The sequence below is a fragment of the Rhinoraja longicauda genome, chromosome 31 (assembly GCF_053455715.1).
Source record: "Rhinoraja longicauda isolate Sanriku21f chromosome 31, sRhiLon1.1, whole genome shotgun sequence".
Lineage (NCBI taxonomy): Eukaryota > Metazoa > Chordata > Chondrichthyes > Rajiformes > Arhynchobatidae > Rhinoraja > Rhinoraja longicauda.
The window spans coordinates 3,363,986-3,387,608 of record NC_135983.1 but is presented as its reverse complement, the minus strand read 5'-3'; the positions used below and the strand labels follow the sequence as shown (position 1 = coordinate 3,387,608).

Sequence of the window (23,623 nt, the reverse complement as noted above, 5' to 3'; positions counted from 1 at the left end):
TCGGTTTAGAGATACAGCGCGGAAACAGGCCCTTCGGCCCACCGAGTCCGCACGGACCAGCGGTCCCCGCACACTAACACTACCCTACACACACAAGGGACAATTTACATTTTTACCGAAGCCAATTAACCTACAAACCTGGACGTCTTTGGAGTGTGGGTGGAAACCGGAGGTCTCGGAGAAAACCCACATGGTCACGGGGAGAATGTACAAACTCTGTACAGACAGCACCCATGGTCAGGATCGAACTCGGGTCTCTGGCGCTGAAAGTGAATGTGAGGCAGCAACTCTGCCGCTGCGTCACTGTGCTGCCCTGTGAGTTACATAGAAGCATAGAAAGAAACATAGAAAAATAGGTGCAGGAGTAGGCTATTTGGCCCTTCGAGCCAGCACCGCCATTCAATACGATCATGGGTGATCATCTAAAATCAGTACCCCGTTCCTGCTGTCCCCATCTCCCTTGATTCCTTTGCCCTAAGAGCTGGGTCTAACTCGTTCAAGCTAACCGATTAAAGTAAGGGCCGTATCACACAGTGGGTGCAGGTTCCCAAAACAATCCTCAGCTGGTGAGAGAGAACTTACTTGTCCAACTCGAACAAATTCCGCCTGCCGGGCTTCCTCTTTCTTGCGCGCGGACTTGGGTGATTCTGGCAGCACGTCACTGAAGGAGCGCCTGTTCAGCATGTTCTAGACACACAATAAGAGAGAGAGATTGAGAGCCCTGCACCATTCCCACTCAGTCACTGTAACTCAATGAAGACCAGCCCAGCAGCCGACAGGTTGGGGTCATTAGCGGTCATCCTCTTGCAGGGCCTTAGCTTTCACTCTGCAGCTGCAACCACAAATATTTAGCCCTACTTCACGGAGAATTGTGAATCAGGGCTGATGTCTCTGTATCACACAGTTCAGCTCAGTTTAGTTTATTGTGTACCGAGGTACAGTGAAAAGCTTTTGCTGCCTGCTAATCAGCCAGTGGAAAGATTGTACATGATTACAATCGAGCCACCACAGTGTACTGATAAATTAGGGAATAATGTCTAGTGCAAGGTAAAGCCAATAAAGTCCGATCAAAGAACGTCTGAGGGTCCCTGACATGGTACATAGTAGTTCAGCTCTGCTCTCTGGTTGTGGTAGGATGATTCAGTTGCCTGATAACAGCTGGGAAGAAACTGTCCCTGAATCCGGAGGTGTGCGTTTTCACACTTCTATACCTTTTGCCTGATGGGAGAGGGGAGAAGAGGGAGTGGCCAGGGTGGGACTCATCCTTGATTATGCTGCTGGCCTTGCCGAGGCAGCGTGAGGTGTAAACAGAGTCAATGGAAGGGAGGTTGGTTTGTGTGATGGTCTGGGCTGGGTCCACAATGCGCTGCAATATCTTGCGGTCTTGGATGGAGCTGTTCCCAAACCACACAGTGATGCATCCCGATAAAACGGGTGCTGAGAACTGGGCAGCACTGAGTGTGGAGGCACACGGAGGCGTCTTGGCCTAGCCTCTGCCCCCAGCGATGTTTACAGAGATGAGTGTAACACCATCAAAAATAACATTGTGGCACCTTCTCCAGCAGCAAACATTTCTCACAGTGCTGACTGGAGTATTTTTGTCGTGGCTTTGTGGCTAGTCAATAAACTGCATCCACACGAAGACAAGATGGCCTCCAGTGCGTGCCATCCTGTCTTCTTTTTGCATTAGAGGCAGCGTTAGCATTTGGTGATGAATGTTCCAAATCCATGCCAGTGGGAAATGTGGCCCACAAGGACAGGACATGTTCCCTTCCTCTGATTGCTTGTATTGTGTTTAATGTCTTTAATTTCTCAGAATTTGTGGGTAGAGTTATAGAGCCAGTCAGAGATTTTATATTAGTTTAGTTTAGGTATACAGCATGGAAGCAGGCCCTTCAGCCCACCTAGCCCACCTAGCCCACGCCGACCAGTGATCACATGTACACGAGCATTATCCTGCACACTAGGGGCAACTTACTGAAGCCAATTGGTCTGCAAACCTGTACGTCTTTGGAGTGTGGGAGGAAACCGGAGCACCTGGAGAAAACCCACGTGGTCACATGGAGAACGTACAAACTCCGTACAAACAGCCCCCGCAGTCAGGATTATATCCAGGTCTGGCGCTGTAAGGCAGCAACTCTAACGCTGCACCCTCTAAAGGCACATGAAACTGATAAGGAAGGTGGGGTGGGAGGGTAAACCTGTTCTGCCAGACTGGGAATGAATGCCTGTACATATGTTGTGTTCATGAATGTAATAGTTTTACAGGAGCACGTTTGTAAGTGGGAGGTCCATCTGCCATGTGTTTGCATCCCAGGGTGCAGCATGCATTTTCACACTTTTTGTCTTTTTATCCCTGGCCTTTGTCCAACCATCTGCCTATCAACAACCCCGCTCAACTGTATCCACCTATCATTTGCCACGCTTTGTCCTGCCCCTCCTCTCTTCCAGCTTTCTCCCCCCCCCCCCACCACAATCAGTCTGAAGAAGGGTCCTGACCCGAATCATCACCTATCCATGTTCTCCAAAGGTGCTGCCTGATCCGCTGAGTTTACTTAGTTTGTGATCGTCTCGCGTACCAAGGTACAGCTTCACTGAGCCTTAGCTAGGTAGAAAGCCCCTCACTCCTGACCCGCCCAGCCAGCCCACCAACCATGCCCGCAGCATCAGCCTGAGAGTTTGAAGGAAGTCATCGTTTTCTGCGGAAGGATGAACCTGAGGCTCTATGAGGCGCTGGTCAGGCCGCACTTGGAGCACTGTGAGCAAGTTTGGGCCCCATATCTGAGGAAGGATGTGCTGGCTCTGGAGAGGGTCCAGAGGAGGTTTACAAGAACGATCCCAGGAATGATGAGCGTTTGACCGTACTGGGCCTGTACTCGCTGGAGTCTAGGAGGTTCAGGGGGGAACCTCATTGAAACGTGCAGAATAATGTAAGGCATAGATAGGGTGGATGTGGAGAGGATGTTTCCACTGGTGGGAGAGTCTAGGACTAGAGGTCACAGCCTCAGAATTAAAGGGCACTCTTTTAGAAAGGGGGTGAGGAGGAACTTCTTTAGTCAGAGGATGGTTAATCTGTGAAACTCATTGCAACAGAGGAGGCCAAGTCAGTGGATATTTTTAAGGCAGAGATAGATAGATTCTTGATTAGAACAGGGTGTCATGGGGAGGAGGCAGGAAAATGGGATTAGGAAGCAGAGATCAGCCATGATTGAATGGCGGAGTGGACTCGATGGGCCGAATGGCCTAATGCTACTCCTTTGACATGTGAACTCGTGAACAAGAAAAGACCTTTAACCCCATCACTCGTTTCCTTCCATCTCACAGCCCATGGACGAATTACTCCCATGACATCGTCACCCCAGCCTGTAAGTGTTACAATCAAGAGAAATTTCTGAAGCATTAAAGAAATAGACAATAGACAATAGACAATAGATGCAGGAGGAGGCCATTCGGCCCTTCGAGCCAGCACCGCCATTCAATGTGATCATGGCTGATCATTCTTAATCAGTACCCCGTTTCTGCCTTCTCCCCATACCCCCTGACTCCGCTATCCTTAAAAGCTCTATCCAGCTCTCTCTTGAATGCATTCAGAGAATTGGCCTCCACGGCCTTCTGAGGCAGAGAATTCCACAGATTCACAACTCTCTGACTGAAAAAGTTTTTCCTCATCTCAGTTCTAAATGGCCTACCCCTTATTCTTAAACTGTGGCCCCTTGTTCTGGACTCCCCCAACATTGGGAACATGTTTCCTGCCTCTAACGTGTCCAACCCCTTAATAATCTTATACGTTTCGATAAGATCTCCTCTCATCCTTCTAAATTCCAGTGTATACAAGCCTATATCATTCTCCAAATATCATTCTCATTATAGTCCTCTTTTCACATAATCCTCCAAGGTTTTCACCACTTCCAACGGGATCCCAAAACTGGTCACATCTTCCCATCTCCACCCCGGCATTCCCTCTCTCTATCCCTCCCCCACCCAAGTCGCACTAGCTTCTCGTTCTCACCCTACAAACAGCTTACAATGGCCTGTTTCCTTTATCATCGTTACTTTTTTGCATATTTTTTATTAATTCTTCTTTATCTCTCCACATCACCGTCTATATCCCTCGTTTCCTTTATCCTTAACCAGTCTGAAGAATGAATAAATGAATACGTTTATTGGCCAAGTATGTGCATATACAAGGAATGTGCCTTGGTGCTCCGCTCACAAATGACAACACAAACATACAGTTAACAATTAAGAATAAAGCATAAACACATCAAAACAATAAGGATACAACATTACGGTCTAAACGTGTGGGTGAAAATAAACCAGAGCAAAAAAGAGACTACAGACTTTGGTTATTGAGTAGAGCTACCACTCGTGGGAAAAAGCTGTTTTTATGTCTGGCTGTGGCTGCTTTGACAGTCCGGAATTGCCTTTCAGAGGGAAGTGCTTCGAAGAGTTTGTGGCCAGGGTGAGAGGGGTCAGAGATGATCTTGCCCGCACACTTCCTGGCCCTTGCAGTGTACAGTTCGTCAATGGGGGGAAGGTTGCAGCCAACAACCTTCTCAGCTGTGCGAACGATCCGTTGCAGCCTCCGGATGTCGTGCTTGGTGGCTAAGCCAAACCAGACCATGATGGAGAAGGTGAGGGCGGACTCAATGATAGCAGTATAGAATTGGACCATCATTGCCTGTGGCAGATTGTGTTTCCTCAGTTGCCGCGGGAAGTACATCCTCTGTTGGGCCTTTTTGACTATGGAGTCGATGGTGGCCCCCCATTTAAGGACCCTGGAGATGATGGTTCCAAGGAACTTAAATGACTCCACAGATGTGACTATGGTGTTGTTGATGGTGAGTGGGGGGGAGGGGGAGCTCTCTGAAAGATGGGACTCGAGCCGAAACGTCCCCCATTCCTTCTCTCCCGAGATGCTGCCTGACCCACTGAGTTACTCCAACATTTTGTGTCAACCTTAGAATGTTTTCACATTCCACAAGCCGAAAGATAACAAAATCAGGGCAGCACAGTGGCACAGCAGTAGAGCTGCTGCCTCACAGTGCCAGAGACCCGGGTTCCATCCTGACCTCAGGTGTTGCCTGTGTGCAGTTTGTACTGTGACTTCCTGGGTTTTCTCCCACATCCCAAAGACGTGCAGGTTAGAGGTTAATTGTCCCTCAGTAAATTGCCCCAGTTTGTCGGATGCAAAACTGGGATAACAGGCGGCACGGTGGCGCAGCGGTAGCGTTGCTGCCTTACAGCGAATGCAGCGCCGGAGACTCAGGTACGATCCTGACTACGGGCGCCGTCTGTACGGAGTTTGTACGTTCTCCCCGTGACCTGCGTGGGTTTTCTCCGAGATCTTCGGTTTCCTCCCACACTCCAAAGACGTACAGGTATGTAGGTTAATTGGCTGGGCAAATGTGTAAAAAACAATGTCCCTAGTGTGTGCAGGATAGTGTTAATGTGCGGGGATCGCTGGGCGGCACGGACCCAGTGGGCCAAAGGGCCTGTTTCGGCGCTGTATCTCTAAATAAAACATAGAACTAGCGTGAACAGGCGATTGTTGGTCGGTGCAAACTCGGTGGCTGAAAGGCCTGCTGTATCTCCAAACAAAACTAAACCAAAATCTAATTGTTCATATTATTGATTTTTAAATTTAGCACTAAGATTAATCACTTCCGATAATGGATTGGTGTGTAAAGGCTGATCCTGTTCTTCATTCCTGCTGCCTAATTGCATAAGCTAACCTTGCGCAGCGGTAGAGTTGCTGCCTTACAGCGCCAGAGACCCTGATTCAATCCCGACTACGGGTGCTGTCTGCACGGAGTTTGCACATTCTCCCCGTGACCGCGTGGGTTTTCTCCGAGATCTTCGGTTTCCTCCCACACTCCAAAGGCGTACAGGTTTGTCGGCTAATTGGCTTTGGTGTTATTGTAAGTTGTCCCGAGTGTGTAGGATAGTGTTAATGTTCAGAGATCGCTAGTCGGCACGGACTCGGTGGGCCGAAGGGCCTGTTTCCGCACTCTTTCTCCAAACTAAAGCTAAACGAAATAAAGTGCTGGAGGAATTCAAGGGGTCAGGCAGCATCTGCGGAAGGAAATGGACAGACGATGTATCGGATGGGGTGGACTTTTTGGTCAAGGTTTCAGCATCTCTTGTGCCTCCATTTTATTGCTAAAAAACCTTGTTACTAGGTGTGCTGCTACCTTTCTGCCAGTTCAGTCGGACCAGATCCACTGGGCTACCCCCTATGTTTTCAAGTTGTGCATCTTTAATTCAGATCTTAATTCTCAATTTGTGAGAGGCATAGATAGGGTAGACAGTCAGAACCTTCTTCCTAGGATGGAAAAAACAAATACTAGTGGGCATAGCCTGAAGGTGAGAGGGGCAAAGTTTAAAGGAGATGTGCGGGGCAAATTGTTCACACAGAGGGTGGGGAGTGCTTGGAACGCGTTGCCAGGGCTGGTGGTGGAGGCAGATACGATAGTGGCGTTTAAGAGATTTTGGATAGGCCCACGGATATACAGGGATATGGATCATGTGCAGGCAGATAAGAGTTGGTCTTGGCATCATGTTCAGCACGAACATTGTGGGCTGGAGGGCCTGTTCCCATGTTGTACTTAGTTTAGTTTACAGAGAGTCCGCGCCGACCAGCGATCCCCGCACATTAACACAGTCCGACACACACTAGGGACAAATTACATTTATACTAAGCCAATTTACCTACATACCTGTAAGTCTTTGGAGTGTGGGAGGAAACCGAAGGTCTCAGAGAAAACCCTAAAGCTAAACAGTCACGGGGAGAATGTACAAACTCCGTACAGACAGCATCCGTAGCTGGAATGGAATCCGGGTCTCCAGCACTGCAAGCACTGTAAGGCAACATCTCTACCGCTAAGCCACCGTGCCGCCCAACTGTTCTAGGATCCATGTGCATCCAAGGTCAGCATATTGTTGGCAAGACCAGCCATCCCTAACTGAAGAAGGTTGTAGGAAGCTGCCTTCCTGAACTGCTGCAGTCTTTGTGATCAAACTACACCTGGGGTGTCAAGGGAACAGGATTTCCAGAATTGAAACCCAGTATTAGCAAGGAAACAGCGATATATTTCCACTGACATATTTTCAAGTCATGAAAATGATGTGGAGAGGATGTTTCCACTAGTGGGAGAGTCCAGGACCAGAGGGCACAGCCTCAGAATAAACAAACGTACCTATAGAAAGGAGATGAGGAGGAATTTCTTTAGTCAGAGGGTGGTGAATCCGTGGAATTCATTGCTACAGACGACTGTGGAAGTCAAATCAATTAATATTTTTAAGGTGGAGATTGACAAATTCTCAATTAGTAAGGGTGTCAGGGGTTATGAGAAGAAGGCAGGAGAATGGGGCTGAGAGGGACAGCTATATCAGCCATGATTGAATGGCGGAGTAGACTTGATGGTCAAATGGCCTAATTCTGCTCCTATCACTTATCAACATGAACTTATGAAATCAATTTGGTGAAGGGAAAGTCGCCGATGATGCATTTTGTGATATTCCGAGTTCCATACTGCTAATGAAGATGTATCTCCAATTGGGCCACATACACATTTTGTCCTTAACTCTAGCCACAAACACAAGCAAATGCTCCAATTTCAGGACAATTTTTGGCCGGAGACCTGGGTTCGATCCTGACTACGGATGCTGTCCGTACCGAGTTTGTACCTTCTCCCCGTGACCGCGTGGGATTTCCCGGAGATCTTCGGTTTCTTCCCACATTCCAAAGGCGTGCAGATTTGCAGGTTAATTAGCTTTGTATAAATGTAAATTGTCCTTAATGTGTGTAGGATAGTGTTAGTGTGCGGGGATCGCTGGTCGGCGCGGACTCGGTGGGCCGAAGGGCCTGTTTCCGCGCTGTATCTCTAAAGCATACTAAACTAAACTAAAAATGTAGGCATCTTGTTTGGTGGTCTTATTCAACGTTGGCAAACGAGGGGACCGGACACAATTTGGCAAAAACTTTGCTGAGATGAAAATATAAAAATATTTGGAGTTGCAACATTTTGCGACCAACTTTAAATGATTATCACAATTCAGCTAATGGGGAAGGAGATTACATGGAAGAGAAGGATGACTGATGCTATGGCAAGTAAACACTGGCCCTAGATACATCATTGAGTATCACCCACCATTAGTGTTAACTCAAAGGTTCCGCTTTCAATGTCTGTTAGCTCAAACTTTTGCATCTTAATGTAATGGCCACCAATTTCAGAAATGACAACAAACAATAGACAACACGGCTGGTAAGATGTTAGTCTTATTAATAAATATATAGAGTCAGTGTTAGGCACATTGTTAGGCACTTTCAAAAACCATGCTTAGTTGTCAGATGCAGTTAGATGAATATTGTTAACATGGGCAAGGCAGTGTTAATCCTTCGAGGCCGAGCATCAGCATTCTAGCACCAGAAATCAAGACCCTTGAAGAGTTCGACCAATATTCAGGATCGGTGTGCTGTGCAACATCGACAAGAAATGTTGCAATCTGGCACTTGTCTCTGATTTTAAATATTTCTGTGATTACGCCAACCTTTGAAACACTGTCCAATTTCAAAGCAATGTGCAGGGAACGCAGACACAAAGAGCTGGAGTAACTCACGAATCTTCTCTCCAGAGATGCTGCCCGACCCGCTGAGTTACTCCATCTTTTTCATGTCTGCCTTCGGTGTTTAAACTGGCAACTGTGGTTTCTCCCTACACACAATGTGCAGGGGATCCAGACTCAATATTTGCATTGTTTCTGGTGCTGTGTGAATGCTTTCCAGCTGGCCTGCCTCGGCTTAAGAGAGGTGATGCTCATGAACTCAGATGCATGAAAGAGAAAGAGAAATGGTCTCACTGTTATCCAGCCTAGTTGAATCTCATTCATTTCCTGAAGGAGGAATGTGACAGAACAGTGGTTCACTGTGATATGCACACCACATCAACACCTTATAACTAAACCAGGGCATGAGTCCATCTTAATCAATGCTTGTGTAGAAGCAATATCACGTACAGAGTACATTCTCTAAACATCATTAACATTGCGGATAATTATATTTGAATAATTGCATGCAAAATCAGCTAATGAACTTTCAAAACAATTTATTTAGCAAATACATAAGGTTTAAAATTAATATTTTAAATAGATTACAATGCATGCAAAAATATCAAAACATTAATGCAATTTTAGTTCGTGGCCCTCTCTAATACACACTCTGATGATAGAGATTGCTTTATAAAGGCTTTGCCCAATGGAACCGTTAGACCAGTTGCATGCAAAATCAGCCAATTAATTTTTAACACAATTTATTTAACAAAAATGTAAGGTTAAAATCATATTTTCATTAGATTACAATGCATGCAAAAATATCAAAACTTTAATATAATTTTAAGTTGTCTCTAGTATATACTTTGATGATGAAGATTGCTTTATAAAGACTTTGCCCACTGGATATCCAGTGCTGGAGTAACTCAGCGGTTTAGGCAGCATCTTTGCAGAACATGGATAGGTGACATTTTGGGTCAGGACCCTTCTTCACATTTGAATCAGTCTGTGGGGTCTCAACCCAAAACATCACCTATCCATTTTCTCCATAGATGCTGCCTGGTCCACTGAGTTACGCCAGCACTTGGTATCCTTTTGTGTAAATCTGCATCTGCAGTTCATTGTTACTACACTTCGTCCAATGCAGCTATTAAAATGGTTGCAATGGGAGCTATTCATATATGAAAGTGGTATGTCAAAGGAGTCAAGCTAAAGTGTAGGATTGATTATCCAAAGCTATTTTTGCGTCAGGGATACCTTAACCCAACCCAACTGAAGGACACTGGCTCAGTGGTCAGAGATGGTCTTCTTTACAAGCAAATTGTAAGCAAATTTGGGCCCCGTATCTGAGGAAGGGTCTCTGGAGAAGGTTCAGAGGAGGTTCACAAGAATGAATCCAGGAATGACTGGGTTAGCATATGATGAGCATTTGACCGCACTGGGCCTGTACTCGCTGGGGTTTAGAAGGTTGAGGGGGGACCTCATTGAAACCTACAGAATAAGGAAAGGCATAGATAGTGTGGATGTGGAGAGGATGTTTCCACTGGTGCGAGAGTCTAGGACTAGAGGTCATCGCCTCAGAATTAAAGGGCGCTCTTTTAGAAAGGAGGTGAGGAGGAACTTTAGTCAGAGGGTAGTTAATCTGTGGAGGGTAGTTAATCACTGCCACAGAGGGCTGTAGAGGCCAAGTCAGTAGATATTTTTAAGGGAGAGATAGACAAATTCTTGATTAGAATGGATGTCAGGGGTGATGGGGAGAAGGCAGGAAAATGGGATTAGGAGGCAGTGATCAGCCATGATTGAATGGCGGAATAGACTCGATGGGTCAAATCTAGACCATAGGTTGCTCAAGCGTGTCAATGGGCAGCTTTGTAGGATTTTGGTTAGGCCACATTTGGAGTAATGCATGCAGTGCTGGGAGATTCACAGATTGTTGACTGGTCCGGGTGTCCGGGGTTATGGGGAGAAGGCAGGAGAATGAGGCTGAGAGGGAGAGATAGATCAGCCATTATTGAACGGCGGAGTAGACTTGATGGGCCGAATGGCCTAATTCTGCTCCTATAACTTATGATCTATAAATTTATGAAGCCATTCCACTCCTATAACCTGTGCGCTTTATGCTACGACAGATCTATGATTCTATTTTTTGATACCTTGGCTCTGATTGTATATCAACAAGTACCTTATTCTCAGCTTCAGCTCCACTGTTTGTTTTTGTTATTGCTGATCTATCTAATCCTCTCATAATTTCATACACTTCTATCAGGTCTCCCTGCAACCTCCAGTGCTCCAGAGAAAACTATCCAAGTCCGTCCAATCTCTCACTGTCACTAATAGCCCCTAATCCAGGCATCCTTTTGGTAAACATCCTCTGCCCCTCTTCCAAAGCCTCCACAACCTTCCTGCAATAGTGGGGCTAAAACTTCATAAATTCATAGGTCATACGTTATAGGATCAGAATTAGGCCATTCGACCCATCGAGTCTACTCCACCATTCAATCATGGCTGATCGATCTATCTCTCCCTCTCAGCCTCATTCTCCTGCCTGCTCCCCATAACCCCTGACACCCGGACCAATCAACAATCTGTGAATCTCCAAGCACTGCATGCAATACACCAAATGTGGCCTAACCAAAATCCTACCAAGCTGCCTATTGACAAGCTTGAGCCCTCTGCGGCAATGAGTTCCACAGATTAACTACCCTCTGACTAAAGTTCCTCCTCACCTCCTTTCTAAAAGAGCGTCCTTTAATTCTGAGGCTGTGACCTCTAGACCTATGGTCTAGATCTGGTCCAATCTTGCACCATTAAGAAGAAAAACTCAAAGGAAAAAAAAAATAGCTTGAACTTTTTCTATATAGTGGCTTGTTGCCTTTATCCATCATTAGATATTTCTCAGTAACAAAGTAAAGACTAAAGTTTTGCATAAATCCTTTCACAGTAGTTAAATTCAAACTGCTTCAGGAATATGATCCATTTTGGGGCAGAAATCAAAAGGGTCATACTGGAGGATGATAACTCCATACAGACAGTGTAAGATACCATATGGGTGATCTGATAGAGGTGTATGAAATCATGAGAGGAATAGATCAGGTAGATGTACAGAGTCTCCTGCACAGAGTAGGGGATTTGAGGACCAGAGGACATAGGTTTAAGGTGAAGATTTAATAGGAATCTATGAATCTGAGGGGTAACTTTTTCACCCAAGGGTGGTGGGTGTATGGAACAAGCTGCAGGCGGAGGTAGTTGAGGCAGGGACTATCGCAACGTTTAAGAAACAGTTAGACAGGTACATGGATAGGACAGGTTTTGAGGGATATGGACCAAACACAGGCAGGTGGGACTAGTGTAGCTGGGACATGTTGGCTGGTGTGGACAAGTTGGGGCGAAGGGCCTCTTTCCACACTGTATCACTCTATGACTGAAGTAAATATTGTTTGAATTGTCGATTTTCAGATGGTCAGAGTTAAAGGCAGATAAAAAGATTCATGACACCAATGTAGAACTGCTAACACTTCATGACTTTGATAACATGCAAACTCATGCGGACAAAGAGGCCACATGGCCACTGTACCTTGTGTAGGTCGGGTATGAGGTCCTGGTACAGAGACCGTATCAACATGTCCAGTGTACGTTGGCGTTTCTGAGAAAAGGTCGGAGTCTCCAGAGTTGCCTTTTCTCCGTTTATTACTGGAAGTGACACAACACCAAAGATCAACACACACAACAAAGATCAAAGAACAACAAACATCAAGGACCAGAGGTCATAGCCTCAGAACTAAAAAGAGGTGAGGAGAAACTTCTTTAGTCAGAGGGTGGTTAATCTGTGGAACAGAGGGCTGTGGAGGCCGTCAGTGGATATTTTTAAGGCAAATTCTTGATTAGAACGGGTGTCAAGGGATATGAGGAGAAGGCAGGAAAATGGGATTAGGAGGCAGAGATCAGCCACGATTGAATGGCGGAGTAGATTCGACGGGCCAAATGGCCTAATTCTACTCCTATAACTTGTAAACTTGTGAACAAAAAAAGAGAACTTAAAAGTGGCACTGGTCCTATTTAATTTATTTACTTTCCAGGATGTGACCACGGGTTGGTGAAGCCACGATAGACACAAAACGCTGGAGTAACTCAGCGGGTCAGGCAGCATCTCTGGAGAAAAGGAATAGATGCCGAGCCCCTTCATCAGAATGTTCTGATTTGGTCACCCTGCTATAGGAAAGATGTTGTCAAACTGGAAAGGGTGCAGTGAAGATTCACCAGGATGTTGCCGGTACTCGAGGGCCTGAGTTATAGGGGGAGGTTGAGCAGGCTAGGACTCTATTCCTTGGAGCGCAGGAGGATGAGGGGTGATCTTATAGAGGCGTACAAAATTAAGAGAGGAATAGATCAGCTAAATGCACCGTCTTTTACCGGGGGGGAGGGGGGAGGGGGGGACGACGACTCAAGAACCAGAGGACATAGGTTTAAGGTGAGGGGGGGGAAATTTAACAGTAACCTGAGGGCCAACATGTTTACACAAAGGGTGGTGGGTGTTTGGTACGAGCTGCCGGAGAAGGTAGTTGAGGCAGGTACTATCACAATGTTTAAGAAACATTTAGACAGGTACATGGATAGGACAGGTTTAGAAGGATATGAGCCAAAAGTAGGCAGGTGGGACTCGTGTAGATGGAACATGTTGATCGGTGTGGGCAAGTTGGGCTGAAGGGCCCGTTTCCACAGTGCTTGACTCTCTGACTCTAGGTAGCAAGGTGAACACGTACTGTAATCAGCTTTCATAATGGTGTCAACTTAGCACATTCCCATTGCCTTATCAAAACCCTACACAGAAAAACTGTATTTGGAAACCTCAATGGTTTGGCATCTGGTTCAGAGTGCTGATCGTACACTGCCTTTCACACACTGGGGCCTTGGTTCACACACTTGCTTTGAGCTCATCGCGGTCCCAGATACCACACTGTCCTGAAAAGTATCTCTACATAATTTAATATTCTACTGCGTAGTTTAGTTTAGTTTAGAGATACAGCATAAAAACAGACCCTTCGGCCAACCGAGTCTGCACCGACCATCAATACCATTTTTAAAAATGTGCATTAAGTGTATGTAGGAGTATAAGTAGGAATAAGATCCACTTGTTGTGAGAATCTGCCAACCTGGCACCACTAACATCTAAAGTGCCGCCTTTTACCTGATACTTTTTAGTATTTGGCGAAATGTGACAATGTGTTTTCCCATGGCTCCTGAAAGGGCCTCCTGAAGAGGCCCACTTTACTGTCATAGACCCATAGGGTCATACAACATGGAAACAGGCCCTTCGGCCCAACTCGCCCATGCCGTCCAAGATGTCCCCTTGTCCTTTAGCCCTTGTCCCTCTAAACCGTTCCTATGTACGTACCTATCTACGTGTCTTTTAAAGACACGGTTGGTCTGGAGTCACATATAAAACAGATTTAGCAAGGATGCCAGGTCATAGAGTCATACAGATTGGAAACAGGCCCTTTGGCCCAACTTGCCCACACCAAACAACATGTCCCATCTACACTGGTCCCACTTGCCTGCATTTGGCCCATACTCCTCTAAACCTGTCCAATCCATGTACCTGTCCAGGTGTTTCTTGAACGTTGCAATAGCACCTGCCTCATCCGGCAGCTCGTCCCGTACACCCACCACACTTTTGTGCAAAAATGTTACCCCTCAGGTTCCTAATAAATCACTTTACAATTCCCAGGGAAGTTAAGGAAAAAGTCAAATACTGGCAGATTAGAAAAAGTCAAGAATAAAATAAAAATAAAAATTAAGAATCAAATCAAAAGTGTTGTTGTTCCCAAACCAAGCTGTGATTCAACCCAACAGTATGCTTTTGAAGGTGCATGTGTAAAGGGGACCTTCTGATAAAGGTCCTATCGCAGAGCTGGGAGCTGAACAAAGGTATAACCATTTAATTTATTTAACACTCACCTGTTCTCGCCAGGCCCTCTCCTCCCCGCACCCCTCTCCGTGGTTCCCCCACCCCTTGATGTACGGATGCACCTGGGCCCAGTTTCAGGCCACACTTCAGACCTGCCCCACCTTCAGATACACTTTGCATGAAATAAGTCATCACGAACATTTTTAGTTTTCAGAGATACAGCGCAGAAACAGGCCCTTCGGCCTACCGGGTCCGCGCCGACCAGCGATCCCCGCACACTAGAACGATCCTACACACACTCGGGACAATTTACGATTTTTACCAAAGCCAATTAACCTACAAACCTGCACGACTTTGGAGTGTGGGAGGAAACCAGAGCACCTGGAGAAAACCCACGCAGGTCATGGGGAGAACGTACAAACTCTGTACAGACAGCACCCTCAGTCAAGATTGAAACCGGGTCTCTGGTGCTGTAAGGCAGCAACTCTACCGCTGCGCCACCGTGCCGCCCCATCGGTGCTAAACCAGGGCGTTCTAAGTTAGTTCACAATCCTCCGTGGCGTCTTGGCCCAAAGAACAGAATGGGTCGTTTATTCCAAGAATAAACAGCAATGGCGGACTTACATTTGACTAATACAAAGTCCCTGAACTCGTGATGATCTGTAAACACGGGTGGAGTAGGTAGAGGAGGTCCAAACAGCGGCACACTTTCTTCGGAAAATATCTTAAGTCTGTTAAACCAAAATGAGTAAACGTCAACAGTGATCGCACAGCACACGGCCATTGACCAAGTTTACCAACACAGCTCCTGGAACACTGGCGTGTCAGGCCCCGTTTATAAAATGTGTTACTTTATCTATTTCCTTTGTCATTAAGGAAGAGAAACAAGGGTTTCCCACAGCTGCCAGCTGTATAAAATGAGATTTAGTCAGCACTGGGTCATGTTAGTGCCAACATCAGCATAGGCTGAACTGCCCAATTATCACATGATCACAACCGACCAAACACTCACACCCCAGGTACACAGCCTGACCCGCTGAGTAACTCCAGCATTTTGTGTCTACCTTCGATTTAAACCAGCATCTGCAGTTCTTTCCTACTCAGAATCCTGCGCGTTTTAAACTTATTTTTCCCGCTGATAAGGTTCCATAGTGGCAGCAACACCAACATTGCAGAGTTTACATTAACATTCATTTAGCTTTTTAAACATGTCTCTTCACATCGTTGACAGAAACCTTCTGTCCGAGTCCACAGTGCGACTGTGATACAGAGATACAGCACGGAAACAGGCCCTTTGGCCCACTGGGTCCGTGCCGACCAGCGATCACCCTGCACACTTACACTGTCCTACACATTAGGGACAATTTACAATGACGCCAAGCCAATTAACCTACAAACCTGTACGTCTTTGGAGTGTGGGAGGAAACTGAAGATCTCGGAGAAAACCCACGCGGTCACGGGGAGAACGTACAAACTCCATACAGACAGCGCCCGTAGTCGGGATCGAACCCGGGTCTCTGGCGCTGTAAGGCAGCAACTCTACCGCTGCGCCACTGTGCAAAATGACTGAAAGAGTTAAAGTCTTAGTGGAAAGACCAGTAGTGCAGCAGCTAGTGCTGATACCCCACGGTGACCCGGGCTCGATCCTGAACTCACCTGCTGTCTGTGTGGAGTTTGCACGTTCACCTGTGACCGCGTGCCGCGTGGGTCCCCCCCCCCTCCTAAAATGCATGTCAGAAGGTTAGTGTGGGCTAAAGGGCCTGCCTCTGTGCTTGGGGGACTGAGAGGGAGGAGACGGGTGTGTGAAGGACAGATTACAGGGGAGTAGGGGAAGGGAATCGACAGGACTGCCTCTGTGAGTCGGCATGCACTCGACGGGCCAAATGGCCAGATTCTACATAGTGAAAAATATGGGCTTGAGAAGAGAAATAATTACAGGGAAGAAAATATTGGTGAAGAAATAACTCAGATAAGTGGTGGAGTAACTCAGCGGGTCAAGCAGCATCTCTGGTAAACATGGATGGATAATGTTCCAGGTCAGGTCCCTTCTTCAGACTAATTGTGGGGAGGAAGGGGAGAAAGCTGGAAGAGAGGAGGGGAAGGACAAAGCCTGGCAAGTGATAGGTGGGTACAGGTGAGAAGGCTTCGGATAGGACAAAATCAAGAGTTGATTTTGATTTTATTGTTGATTTTGATTTTTGTTTTGGATGTTATTTTGAGAGTGAAAGCTGATAGATCTCTTTAGCTTAGCTTAGTTTAATTTAGAGGCACAGCACGGAAACAGGCCCTTCAGCCCACCGAGTCCGTGCCGACCAGCGATTCCCGCACACTATCACTATCCTACACATACCAGGGACAATTTACAAACATACCAAGCCAATTAACCTACAAACCTGTAGGACTTTGGAGTGTGGGAAGAAACCGAAGATCTCGAAGAAAACCCACGCAGGTCATGGGGAGAACGTACAAACTCCGTACAGACAGCACCCGTAGTCAGGCTCGAAACCGGGTCTCCGACGCTGTAAGCGCTGTAAGGCAGCAACTCTACCGCTGCGCCACCGTGCCACTCTTGAAGGGAGTTTTGTCCAAGAACTGATTTTTTGGATCATTACTAATAATCGGAGAACTGAACCAAAACACCAAGAATCTTCAGGTGGCACGGTGGCGCAGCAGCAGAGTTGCTGCCTCACAGCGCCACAGACTCGGGTTCGATCCTGACTACGGGTGCTGTCTGTGTGGAGTTTGTATGTTCATCCCGTGACTGCGTGGGTTTTCTCCGGGTGCTCCGGTTTCCTCCCACATCCCAAAGACGTGCAGGCTTGTAGGTTGATTGCCTTCTGTAAATTATAAATTATCCTTGGTGTGTAGGTAGTGTACGGGGTGATCGCTGGTCGGCGTGAACTCGGAGGGGCGAAGGGCCCGTTTCCATGCTGAATCTCTACAGTATAAAGTCTAAATGCATCACATTTTAATGGAACTTTATGGCTGGGAGTTGGTCGGACGTTGCCAGGGCTTCAGTGTACCGGGGCCTGGGATTTGTTTCTGCATTCTAATGAAGATCCATGGGAGAACAGCCACCAAGATTGAGTCACACGGAAAAGATCTTCCTATACGTGACAAGAGTAAAGAGTCGGGAAGTGAAAACAAGAGTTAGGAAGACATGATGAAGTTTTATCGGACTATGGTTAGACCTCAATTGGTGTGTCACATACAATTCTGATCTCCCCCATTGCAGGATGTGGATGCTTTTTAAATGGTCCGGAGGTGGTTTACCAGAATGATGCCCAGGTTAGAGGGTATTAGCTACAGGGAGAGGTTGGGCAGACTTGGAGTGTATTCTCTGGAATGCCAGAGGTTGAGGGGGAGCCCTGATAGAAGCGTATACATTTACGAGAGGGATAGACAGGATAGAGCCTCTCAGGTAGGATTCCCAAAGTGCCATAGGTGTGGTGCTGGAGACATCAGACTCGAGGGGAAGGGCCGGTGAGGAGGGTGAACAAAGATGGCTGGGCGAGGAGAGGAGAGGAGAGGGACGTTGGTTCCAAAGTTTGGAGTATTGTGAGCAATTGTGGGCCCCATATCTGAGGACTGGTGTGCTGGCTCTGGAGAGGGTCCAGAGGAGGTTTACGAAAATGATCCCGGGAATGAGTGGGCTAACATATGATGAGCGTTTGTCGGCCTGTACTCGCTGGGGTTTAGAAGAATGAGGGGGGACCTCATTGAAACGTACAGAATAGTGAAAGGCCTGGATAGAGTGGATGTGGAGAGGATGTTTCCACCAGTGGGAGAGTCTAGTACTAGAGGTCATAGCTTCAGAATTAAAGGACGTTATCTTAGGAAGGAGATGAGGTGGAATTTCTTTAATCAGAGGGTGGTGAATCTGTGGAATTCATTGCTGCAGAAGACTGCGAATATTTTTGAGGCGGAGATAGATAGATTCTTGATTAGTATGGGGGGGTGTCAGGGGTTCTGGGGAGAAGGCAGGAGAGGGGGAAAGATAGATCAGCCATGATTGAATGGCAGAGTAGTTGATGGGCCGAATGGCCTAATTCTGGTCCTACAGCTTATGATCGAGTTACAGGGAGGTGTAACTCTGTCACTCCAACACGCAGTAAAGACAAATGTCCCCCTTCCCTCTTCCACCTCTCTCTTCTTTCGTTCTTTAAAAAATAAAAAATATAGTCATTAAAAAAATCAAAACTCTATAAAAGACTTACCGGTAGCTGTCATTTTGTTTGTTATATCGGACTAAGGCAAAAATATCTGTGACAGAAGCTAAAGAAATATCCACAGTTTTCATATTAATACAGTCGTGGTTTTAAGCAGATGCCCATCTTAACCATTTCCCATCGTCCCATCTTAACGATCGTAGACAATTGTTCAAAAGAATATTTGTACTCACTTATTCAAGGTTGTTTTGATTTAATTTTGTTGAAGGTGGACACAAGATGCTGGAGTAACTCAGCGGGTCAGGCAGCATCTCTGGAGAGAAGGAATGGGTGACGTTTCGTTTCGGGTCCCGACCCATTCCTTCTCCCTAGTCCGGCTGCCTTTCCCGCTGAGTTACTCCAGCATTTTGTGTCCATATTCAGTGTAAACCAACATCTGCAGTTCCTTCCTATACATTTAAGTTTGATGCTAAACATTGATTATTTAATCAAAACTGACAAAATACCAGCATGTTGGCTCAGCTGGTAGAGCTGCTGCCTCACAGTGCTAGACACCCGGGTTCAATCTGACCTTGGGTGCTGTCTGTGTGGAGTTTGCATGTTCCCCCTATGACCGGGTTTACTCCGGGTGCTCTGGTTTTCCCCTACACTCCAAAGACGTGGTTAGTAGGTCAATTGTTCCTCTGTAAATTGCCCCTAATGTGTGGGGAGTGGATGAGAGAGTGGGATAACATACAACAGGTATGAACGGGTGATCGATGGTCGACGTGGAATCGGAGGGCCGAAGGGCCGGTTTCTGTGCTTATATCTCTAAAAAACTAAAACCTCCACACTAAATTTTTAGCTCAAGATATTCGTTTCACGGAATATTTATGTGCTAATGAATTTTTTACATCTCAATCATATTTTTTTCCACTGACAATTCACAACATAACGCTGAAATTAATTCAGGACGAGCTTAAAATCTGATACATTATGCAGTGTTATTTTTACTTGGTCGCCGAATCTAATAGGGGAATAAATCATTGCTGTGTGACTTCCCCAAATAGAAAAACAAAATACAAAACACAAATGATATTAAGACCTACTAAAGGTCCTGTAAAGATGGTAAAATAAGTTAAAGTCCAGAGGGGGTTAACGAGAGTGATCCCAGGAATGAGTGGGTTAACATATGATGAGCGTTTGACAACACTGGGCCTGTACTCGCTGGAGTTTAGAAGGGTGAGGAGGGACCTCATTGAAACTTCCCGAGTCGTGAAAGGCCTGGGTAGAGTGGATGTGGAGAGGATGCTTCCACTAGTGGGGGTGGGGTCTAGGACCAGAAGGCACAGCCTCTGAATTAATAGACGTACCTGAGGGAGCAGATTAAGTGATTTGAATCTGGCCCTGATCTTCAGCCATGTTGCTCCTGAGCCCAGCATTGGAGCAAGGCAAGACCAGGGGCAAGACTTTGTGGAAGGCATCAGGGTTAAGAGTGGTGCACGGTGGAAGGGTGGCACGGTGGCACAGCGGTAGAGTCGCTGCCTTACAGCGCCAGAGACCCGGGTTCGATCCCGACTATGGGCGCTGTCTGTACGGTGTTTGTACGTTCTCCCCGTGACCGGCGTGCGTTTTCCCCAGGAACTCCGCTTTCCTCCCACACTCCAAAGACGTGCAGGTTTGTAGGCTAATCATCTTGGTAAAATTGTAAATTGTTCCTAGTGTATGTAGGGCAGCGTTAGTGTGCGGGGATCGCTGGTCGGCGCGGACTCGGTGGGCCGATGGGCCTGTTTGCGCGCTGTATCATTAAACTAAACTAAACTAAGAATGTTTTCTCCATTGGCGAGAGCTATTGAGTTAGTGGAGGGTGCTGAAGAGAGAATGCAGGCAGTCTTAAACCAAGCACAGGTGGTCAGGCTAAAGGCTAGTGACCGTGACGCGTGTACAGGAGAAGAGGATACGTGTGAAGTGTGAGCGGATCATAGAAGGTTTGAAGGATGGCGACGAATCCTCTCCCTCTTGGAATACTATGGTTACAATGTCGTTCCCGATGTGCCGCTTCCGCTCCACCTGAAAAGCAAAGAGTCAGAACTGACGTCACTCTACAGGCAATTATACACACACAATGCTGGAATAACTCAGCGGGACAGGCAGCATCTCTGGAGAGAAGGAATGGGACCCTGGTCTTGACCCAAAACGTCACCCATTCCTTCTCTCCAGAGATGCTGCCTGTCCCGCTGAGTCGCTCCAGCATTTTGTGTCTATCTTTGGTTTAAACCAGCACTTTCACACACGTACCCTATAGGCATGGCTCAGCAGTCCACGAATGAAATAGACAATAGGCATTAGGTGCAGGAGGAGGCCATTCGGCCCTTCGAGCCAGCACCGCCATTCACCGTGATCATGGCTGATCATTCACAATCAGTACCCCGTTCCTGCCTTCTCCCCATACCCCATGACTCCGCTATCCTTAAGAGCTCTATCTAACTCTCTCTTGAAAGCATCCAGAGATTGGCCTCCACTGCCTTCTGAGGCAGAGAATCCCACAGCTTCACAACTCTCTGAGTGAAAAAGTTCTTCCTCATCTCCGTTCTAAATGGCCTACCCCCGTGTTAAAGACCTCTATATATAGGGGCAGCACGGTGGCACATCGGTAGATCACTGCCTTACAGTGCCAGAGACATGGATCCAAGCCTAACCATGGATGCTGTCTGCACGGAGTTTGTACGTTCTTCCCGTGACCTGCGTGGTTTTTCCTGGCATCTCCAGTTTCCTCCCACACTCCAAAGACGTACAGGGTTGGAGGTTCATTGGCTGGGTAAAATGTAAATTGTCCCTAGTGTGTGTAGGATAGTGTTAGTGTGCGGGGATCACTGGTCAGTACGGACTCGGTGGGCCGAAGGGCCTGCTTCCGTGCTGCATCTCTAAACTAAAACTAAACAAAATTTACCCTTCTCACTGAATACCCCATCATCTTACTTGTGAAAGAAAAGGTTAGAACCATTACCAAATTGGAGGAACAGCGCCTCATATTTTGCTTGGGCAGCTTACAACCTAGCAGGATAGATATTGATTTCTCCTCAAGTAAGCCTTGCATCCCATCTCTCTCCATCCCTGCCCCACCTTAGCCATCATATTAGTTTCACTGACGCCTTGCTGAGTTTCACTGTTTGTATCACCTTCTCCACAGCCAACAATGAACCATTGTGAGCCCCACCTTTCCGTGATCATCGTTGCTCACTTTAATTTCTTCTTTTGCATACATTTCATTAATTTGTTCTATGCACCTGCCCATATCTCTTGTTTCCCCCTCCCCTGACTCTCAGTCTGAAGAAGGGACTCAAGCCGAAACATCCCCTTTCTCCAGAGATGCTGTCTGACCCTGCCCTATCCTTGATGCTGCCATGGATAGGACCGGTTTGGAGGGATATGGGCCAAATGCCGGCAATTGGACTAGTGTAGCTGGGACATGTTGGTCAGTGTGGGCAAGTGGGCCGTTTCCACACTGTATCACTCTGTGACTCTATGTCCCTCTGAGTTACTCCAGCTTTATGAGTCTATCTTCGGTGTAAACCAGCATCTGCAGTTCCTTCCTACACAATTCACCCAACTTTGTTCGAGGATATAAATCGTCAATGACTGCACACTGTGTTTTAGTTTAGTTTGGTTTGGAGACACAGCACGGAAATAGGCCCATCAGCCCACCGAGTCCATGCTGACCAGCCATCCCCCGTACACTACCACTGTCCGACACACCAGGGTCAGGTTACAATTTATAGAAGCAAATTAACCTACAGACCTGCACGTCTTTGGAATCTGGGAGGAAACCGGAGCACCCGGAGAAAACCCACGCAGCGAACATACGAAGCAAAGATATTGGAGCAGAGAAAGATAGACCACTCAACCCTAAAAACCGTAGTACGTCACGGCGCCATTTTAGTAGGCAGAAACATTTAAAAAGAAAAATAACAAAAATCTGTGAAGTGATAGATGAGATATATTCTGCATTTTAATGGTATCATCACACATACTGTTCCCCCAAAACACTGATTACACTGCGAGAGGCAGAGCGAACGGCGGGTTTTGCTTACTAAAATGGCGGACGTTACGCTCCTTTGCGTACTACACTTCAGTACAGGCGATTTCAACGGATTGGTTCATCTTGCTCCTCTAGTATCTTTGGTACAAACTCCCTAGTGGTAGCACCCGTAGTCAGGATCGAACCTGTCACTGTGAGGCAGCAACTCTACCGCTGTGCCACTGTGATGCCCTGTGTTGGGTATTGTCATTGTGGGTGTGTCAAGAACAGAAGGCATTGATAATACAATGTCTTCCTGGGCCACTTGCTGAAGGCATGAGGTTACAGAGTCTGGGTGAGGATGGTAAACGTTACCCTGATGGATAATTGCCAGTCAGAGGAGTTTTCTGATGTTTCTCCATAGTTCAGATGAAATACAGATGAGAGATTCCAATGGGAAAGAAAACCAAACTATAACCAAGAGAAATGATAAATGCATGGAAATGTATCCGTGGTTGGGAATGTTAATGTTAAAATCTCAAACTTCATTGTCGCTGATTCTAACTTTTTGATTAGTGTAAGAAAATAACTGCAGATGCTGGTACAAATCAAAGGTATTTATTCACAAAATGCTGGAGTAACTCAGCAGGTCAGGCAGCATCTCGGGAGAGAAGGAATGGGTGACGTTTCGGGTCGAGACCCTTCTTCAGACTCCCAAAACGTCACCCATTCCTTCTCTCCTGAGATGCTGCCTAACTGTTTGAGTGATTGAAAGATACAGCATGAAAACAGGCTCTTGGGCCCACCGAGTCATTGCCGATCATTGATCACCCGTTCACACTAGTTCCGTGTTACCCCCACTCCCTACCCTCCAGGGGCAATTTACAGGGGCCAACTGTCCTACACACCCGCACGCCTTTAGAATGTGGGGGAAAACTGGAGGAAAGCCACGCAGTCACAGGGAGAACATGCATGACAGCACCCGAGGTCAGGATTGTACCC

The 23,623-nt window shown here is 46.8% G+C and overlaps 1 protein-coding gene across 2 annotated transcripts in view; it reads right to left on the bottom strand.

The window, feature by feature from the left end:
* garnl3 (GTPase activating Rap/RanGAP domain like 3) overlaps positions 1-23,623 on the bottom strand; it is a 299,663-nt gene that overhangs the window by 82,364 nt on the left and 193,676 nt on the right. For both annotated transcript variants that reach the window (XM_078426017.1, XM_078426018.1), the window contains 6 exons: positions 20,565-20,673; positions 18,673-18,718; positions 15,080-15,186; positions 12,125-12,240; positions 8,863-8,895; positions 583-687 (listed from right to left, as the gene is read on the bottom strand). In XM_078426017.1, the coding sequence (XP_078282143.1) occupies positions 583-687; positions 8,863-8,895; positions 12,125-12,240; positions 15,080-15,186; positions 18,673-18,718; positions 20,565-20,673 (516 nt within the window). The remainder of the gene's footprint in view (positions 1-582; positions 688-8,862; positions 8,896-12,124; positions 12,241-15,079; positions 15,187-18,672; positions 18,719-20,564; positions 20,674-23,623) is intronic.